Source organism: Lipotes vexillifer, unplaced genomic scaffold (assembly GCF_000442215.2).
Source record: "Lipotes vexillifer unplaced genomic scaffold, Lipotes_vexillifer_v1.1 scaffold496, whole genome shotgun sequence".
Taxonomy (NCBI): domain Eukaryota; kingdom Metazoa; phylum Chordata; class Mammalia; order Artiodactyla; family Lipotidae; genus Lipotes; species Lipotes vexillifer.
In genome coordinates this window covers 6814164-6820790 of record NW_006786690.1, presented here as the reverse complement: position 1 = coordinate 6820790, position 6627 = coordinate 6814164, and the positions used below count along the sequence as shown (strand labels likewise).

Here is a 6627-nt window from a genome sequence, read left to right as displayed (position 1 = left end):
GGGGGGGGGGGGGAAGGCCAAGACCCTCCCTTTTCCAGGGAGTGTTTTAAAGAAGCCAGGCTGGTTCAGGGGTTAGATCCTGGGGGGCTGGCAGTGGTCCTGTAGGACTTCCGGAGCTCAAGAAGCCAGGAGCGGGGTAGGGGGCGTGGCACGGCGTAGGGGGCTCCTCCTAGCACATGGGGGTCTGGCCCTTGCAGCTGGGCCGCCAGTAGTAACGCAGGTGGTTCTTGTAGGTGTCCAGGTTCCGCTGCAGGCAGAGCGCCAGCTCCTTGTCACAGGTGCACAGCTGCTGCTCACACCAGCTCCCCTTGTCAGCTGCGGGGTGGAGGAGGAGGGCACTTAGTATCTATCCCTTCCCCAGCCGGGGCAGGGGTGGCTCAGGGCCCCTGGAGGGAGATGCTGACGGCAGCTCAGCCATTGCATGGCTTTTGGTACCCTTGCCAGCTACTCTGACTCTAGCTCTGTGACCTTGGGCGCGGGCCATGGCCTCCCTGTGTGCCATTGCTCCTTTGTTTATTCATCCCTTCAGAAAACAGTTGAGCACCTATCCTCTGGCAGGCCCTGGGGGGAAAGGACTGAACAGAATGGACACTTGAGGTTCACACTCCCCTGGGGAGGGCAGATATCAGAGAACCACAGAAATGGGTGCCAGCAACTGTGCTACCCGGGAGTGAGGAACAATGCAGGGGCTACGAGATGGGAAACGGGTGGGATCTGACTCAGTGTCAAGAGCCATTTGAGCTGAGATCGGAAGGGTTTGCCCCTACTCCCAAAAGTCAGGTTGGAGGAGGGGACTGTTGCAGGCAGGTGAAACAGCATATGCACAAAGGCTCTGGGGAAAGAGGGACCACAGTGCTTCAGTTTCGTGATCTGTAAAATGGGGGTAAGAAGACCTGGACGTTCTGTATAGCACTGGCAACTACACTCAATATTTTGAATAACCTATAAGGGAAAAGAATCTGAAAAAGAATATATCTATATCTATATCTATATCTATATCTATATCTATATCTATATCTATATACAACCTATCCTCTGGCAGGCCCTGGGGGGAAAGGACTGAACAGAATGGACACTTGAGGTTCACACTCCCCTGGGGAGGGCAGATATCAGAGAACCACAGAAATGGGTGCCAGCAACTGTGCTACCCGGGAGTGAGGAACAATGCAGGGGCTACGAGATGGGAAACGGGTGGGATCTGACTCAGTGTCAAGAGCCATTTGAGCTGAGATCGGAAGGGTTTGCCCCTACTCCCAAAAGTCAGGTTGGAGGAGGGGACTGTTGCAGGCAGGTGAAACAGCATATGCACAAAGGCTCTGGGGAAAGAGGGACCACAGTGCTTCAGTTTCGTGATCTGTAAAATGGGGGTAAGAAGACCTGGACGTTCTGTATAGCACTGGCAACTACACTCAATATTTTGAATAACCTATAAGGGAAAAGCATCTGAAAAAGAATATATATATATATATATATATATATATATATATGTATATATAAAAGATTAAAGCAAGAAGGCAAAGCCCTCAGCACATAGTAAGTGGTCAGTAAATGTTGACTATTACTGTTTTTATTGTTAAGTTCTCAATTAACAGTGACAGCTAATGAACCCATTCAACTCCCAGCCCTGGGACCTGCCGCCTTTCTCTGTGCATGGACCCAGGGGCCAGGTGACCTGGGTTACAGCCCAGGTTTCGTCATTTACATCTGTGTCACCCTGAGCAAACAGTTCACTCTAGTGTCAGTTTCCTTGTTTGCAAAATAGAGATCACCAGGGTGGTGCTGCCTCCTGGCTGGGCTGCTCTGAGGACAAATGATGATGAAAAAATTAACAGTAACCTCGATAGCCTGTGTAATTTATCGAGCATGCATCTGCAGGGTCCATTATGTCTGCTCTTATTTTAGTTCTTGAATTGACTTTATGGAGTAGAATACTGTTATCTTCCTGAGTTTCCAGAGGAGGTTCAGAGAAGTTAAGCAATGTGTTCAAGGTCACACAGCTGGTCAATGGTGGGTCAGGGATCTAAGCTGAGGTCTGCCAGCCTTCCAGATCCACAAGGGGTCAAAGCCCCTATTGGACCTCTCCATACTCCTACCCCCATTCTTGCCTCTCCCCCACAGCCCAGCTACTGCCACTGGACACATGAGAAAAACACAGAGGTTGAGCAGCTTGTGCATTGTCACACAGCATATTAAGGCAATGCAGGCTAGAACTCTCTTCCTCGGTCTCCAACTCCAACCCTGAGGCCTGGGCACTCACAGCACTGGACGTTCCCCTGGGAAAACTTGTAGCTGTAGCGATCCAAGTGAATATTGCATTTGTGGTGCTTCAGGTGATGGTAGCAGCAGTCATGGATGTGGCAGCACCTGGAGGGAGAGGACACGGGGGTGGTGGTGATGAGTCCTTGGCCAGCTCGGGTCTCTGGCTGCCCCTGCCCCAGAGCAGAAATCGTGTGCCTATCTTGGAAGAGTCAAGGCCTGCAGGGTCTAGTCTTCTTTCTAGCTAACTCTTATTGTTTCCTGTGTACCAGGCACCGGTTCTATCTATGAATTCTCTCTTAAGGCTTTTGACCACCCTATGATGGAGGTGCTTGCATTATCCCCATTTCACAGATGAAGAAACTGAGACTCTGGGAGGTCAAGCCACTTGCCCAAGATCACACAGCCTGTAAGTGGTGGATGAAGGAACTGACCCCGTGCCTGGCTGGCTCTCATCCCTCCTCTGGCTGATCCCTAGGGTTGCTGTGAAAACCAAATGTGATCATGGCAAAAAGAGGTAAGACTTTTAAAAAACAATGTTCAGTGGCACTGGGGAGTGTGTGGGTATTCTAACTAGTTTGGGGTTGAGAGTACAAGGGGGCCTTTAGAGATTCTGGGGTACCCTCCAGAAGGGCTGGGGCTGGATTGGAGCTCAGCGGAGTTCCTAGCACATAGTACCAAATGAACAAATGGATGGAGAGGAAAGGGGAGGGTCCCTGGGTAGGGGCAGGGCATGATTGGGAGGAGTTACCAGTCTGTGGCATCTTTGGGTTGGCCTTTGCCACCAATTCCGCAGTGACAGCCATAGGGAAAATAGGAGAAGATGGGTCTCTTCCCCGTCACTCGTCTGATCATCTGGTTCAGGTCCAGTATCCCGCCCTGGGCTGGAATCACACCTGTCAAGGAGCCCAGCCACAAGGAGAGGACATGAATCTAAGTGGAGGCCAGTGGGCTGCAGGCCTGGCACCTGGATCAAACCAATGACCTTGGATAATAAAATGACAACAGGACTTCCCTGGTGGCGCAGTGGTTGAGAGTCCGCCTGCTGATGCAGGGGACGCGGGTTCGTGCCCTGGTCCGGGAAGATCCCACATGCCGCGGAGCGGCTGGGCCCGTGAGCCATGGCCGCTGAGCCTGCGCGTCCGGAGCCTGTGCTCCGCAACGGGAGAGGCCACAACAGTGAGAAGCCTGCGTACCGCAAAAAGATAAAATAAATAGAATAAAATAAGATAAAATAAAATGACAACTAACACTAAGGCTATTGAAAATATAATGATAGTTGGTGAGTGCTTACCATGCATCTTTTCATCTAGTGACGTATCGACTCCAACCATCCCATGAGATAAACACTTTTTTTTTTTTTTTTTAATCAATAAACTTTTTCTTCTGGCGTATTCTAGATGTATGGAAAAGTTGCCAAGATCATACAGAGAGTTCTTATATACTCCTCATTCAGTTTCCTCTAATGTTATTATCTTCTTAGATAATCGTGGTATATTTATGAAAACTAAAAAACCAACATTGGTACAATAAATACTATTTTTAATCCTGATTTTAGAGATGAACACACTGAGGCTCAGTAACTTGCTCCAGGTCATAGTAGTTGGTAAATAGAAGAGCCAGGATTGAAACCCAAGGCAGTCTGGTTCTGTTCTCTGTCTCTGGGCATTGAGTTCACATTCTATAATAGGAAGACACCCTTCCTCTTACACTCACCCCACCTCCCCAGACCCCCAGCACATCCTGTAGAGAAATCCACACATTAAACAGCATGCATGGCTCTCGTGGGAAGCAGTGTGATTTAGAAATCAATGATTTTCTTTTCTTTTCTTTTCTTTTCTTTTTTTTTTTTGCGGTACGCGGGCCTCTCACTGTTGTGGCCTCTTCCGTTGCGGAGCACAGGCTCTGGACGCGCAGGCTCAGGGGCCATGGCTCACGGGCCCAGCCGCTCCGCGGCATGTGGGATCTTCCCAGACCGGGGCACGAACCCGCGTCCCCTGCATCGGCAGGCGGACTCTCAACCACTGTGCCACCAGGGAAGCCCCGAAATCAATGACTTTCATGGATATTTTTCATTTCAGTCATAATATCTGCTGGTTAGAGTTGATCGTAAGGGGAATTTATTTTATTGGGAGAGAGGAATACATTATGTTGAGTTAGGAGAAATAAAATATATTAAGGCAATGAATTCAGGGGAGAATTTGGGAGAAACAGACAAGGTAAGAGGGGACTGGAATGTACCTGTGTGCAAGCTGGGGAGATGATCCAAGGACACAGATGGAGCCCAGAGTCTCAGGGAGACTGGGCTGGGGAGGCCCCCTCGGGTGACCCTAGTTTTGGAGCCCCCCCCCGCCAAGTAAATGATGTTATAATGAAAGCGCTACACTCAAATGAAGTAAGTAGTAAACCAGGGATGAGACCCAGATTGGGGAAGGTTGGGATGGGAAGAGGTGGGGTTGGGATGAACTCATGCAGCAGACCAAGGGTTCGATCACAAGCAGGGTGCTTTCCTTGGGCTGCAGGTAAAAGTGACTGGTGGTGTCAGGGACTTGCAGGCAGGTCGTGACCCCAGCATGTGGGAATCCACAATGCCACTGCTCTTTGCCACAGAGGCTGTAGCTGTATGGGTGTTAAAGAGAAACCTTGCTAAGTTTTGACCATCCTAAGGAATGACCCCAGGCCCTCTGGAATTCCGGATTCGGTGATAAGGCATCAGAAAGCAGCCCACTGCCAAGAGAGTTACCGTCCACCCTGGAGGCCAGCCAGGGACCTGAATTCAAAATCTCGCCTTTTTACTGTACCTCTCTCCCCCCTAAGTCTAGCCCTTTCCATTTCAGCTTAGAAATAGCCACACAAATAAACTCACACCTGAATGATGCAGCTGTTCCTTGCCAGGCAAACAATAAATTCAACTTTGACTCAGAATGCTTTCGGGTGGTCTGATTTCTCACAATTTTACAGTGAGATCAGCCCAGCCCTGGGAAATTGAGGAGCTCAACTTGTGGTCATGAGGGCTTCGGGCACTGGCTTAGCTTGGCAGAAATACCTGCCTGGGTTGCTTTTTCCATCCTCAGTTGTCACTGAGGGGGATGGAGCCCTTTCTCCCAAGGGTTAACGACAGTGGCAGGAGGTAACATCACTACTATCTCGTGAATGTGCTGTGTGTTAAACTATCGCTCGCTTACTATTACTTACACTTGCTAAACACCTTGTATACGTTTTCTCATTAGAGTCCTTCTAACAACCCAATGTAAAGGGTGCCATTGTGCCCACTTTACAAATGAGGATATAGAGGGGTAGGGGGACTTGGCCAAGGTCATACGACTGGGAGGTGATGGGCCAGCGTCTGAATGCAGGTTCGTCTGTGTATTTTATCTCTATACTGTATTGCCTCTTTGCATCTGAGAGATGAATTTCTGCAGCTTGATTGCAATTTTCCTAATGGTTTTTACTGTAACCTTGGAGATGTGTTCCTCTTGAGAATTTGGAAGTCCCCAAAATAACACAAAACCACAGTTAAAAATGCAAATCCTTTCTCAAATCACATATTTTGAGACGGCTCAAGAAACAAAAACGCCAGTTTGCTAGGAACCAGATTTGTACATTTGATCTGCTAAAGATCGGATGGAAACTGCCCCATCTCCCAAAGGTCAACAGAACCCTCTTCCCAGGTTCAAGGGAGATAATGAACATGAAAGAGTTCTAAAAATGTAGAGTGCTGTACATAGGTAAGAGATTGCTATTATCTGGTCAAAGGGACAGAGGGGAGCAGATCCATTTCTGTAATTTGTGTCCGAAGTACCAGAAGCATCAGTTCAGCTGGACCACAGTTTCTGTAGTTTCCCGCCTTCGTATGCCACACAGCTTGGCGGTCCAGGGCTCTCTGGCCGAAGCCACTTTTCCAGGGGACTGACAGCCACTGATGGCTCCTTGCAGGGGGCCAAAGAGTTGGGGACTGCGAGGCCAGGGCAGTGAGGATCAGAGCAACAGCTCAGCTTAGGAAAGAGATATAGGGCATCTCCGCTTCCCTCCCTGCCTTCCCAGCTGTGGGTCCTGTCCCCACTTACCAGCAAACACCACCAGCATGCACAGCAAGGCAAGTCGCATGATCCCAGCACAGAGCAGTGGAGGCAGCTGCTGGAAGTCCCCTTCCATGCTGGCAGCTCTTTATATCAGATGTAACCCTGCTGGAGCCTGCACGTACCCCTCCCAGCTCCAGCTCTGGACGAGGTCACCCATACTCTTTGTTTCCTCTTTTCCGGCAATGAGGAATTTTATTATTTTTGTTTCTAATATCTGTTTTTTCAACTTTTTGATTGCAGAAGAAACAAGTTCAGCATAGAAGATTTGGAAAACATAAGCGATGAGAAG

At 49.2% G+C, this 6627-nt stretch overlaps 1 protein-coding gene across 1 annotated transcript; it reads right to left on the bottom strand.

The window, feature by feature from the left end:
• Positions 1-169: 169 nt before the first annotated feature.
• LOC103071759 (group IID secretory phospholipase A2) lies at positions 170-6411 on the bottom strand. Its single transcript, XM_007459236.1, has 4 exons — positions 6324-6411; positions 3008-3152; positions 2258-2364; positions 170-315 (listed from the first exon to the last, which is right to left on the bottom strand). The coding sequence occupies exons 1-4, from the start codon at positions 6409-6411 to the stop codon at positions 170-172; spliced, it is 486 nt and encodes a 161-aa protein (XP_007459298.1).
• Between the last annotated feature and the right edge of the window lie 216 nt (positions 6412-6627).

Bases quoted from the DNA above. Each gene is read 5' to 3' on its own strand.
- LOC103071759 (XM_007459236.1), bottom strand. From the start codon at position 6,411: ATGGAAGGGGACTTCCAGCAGCTGCCTCCACTGCTCTGTGCTGGGATC. The intron at 2,365-3,007 runs GTAACTCCTCCC...CTCTCCCTCCAG, and splicing joins CCCAAAGATGCCACAGACTG to GTGCTGCCACATCCATGACT. The intron at 316-2,257 runs GTGAGTGCCCAG...TCCACCCCGCAG, and splicing joins CCAGGGGAACGTCCAGTGCT to CTGACAAGGGGAGCTGGTGT.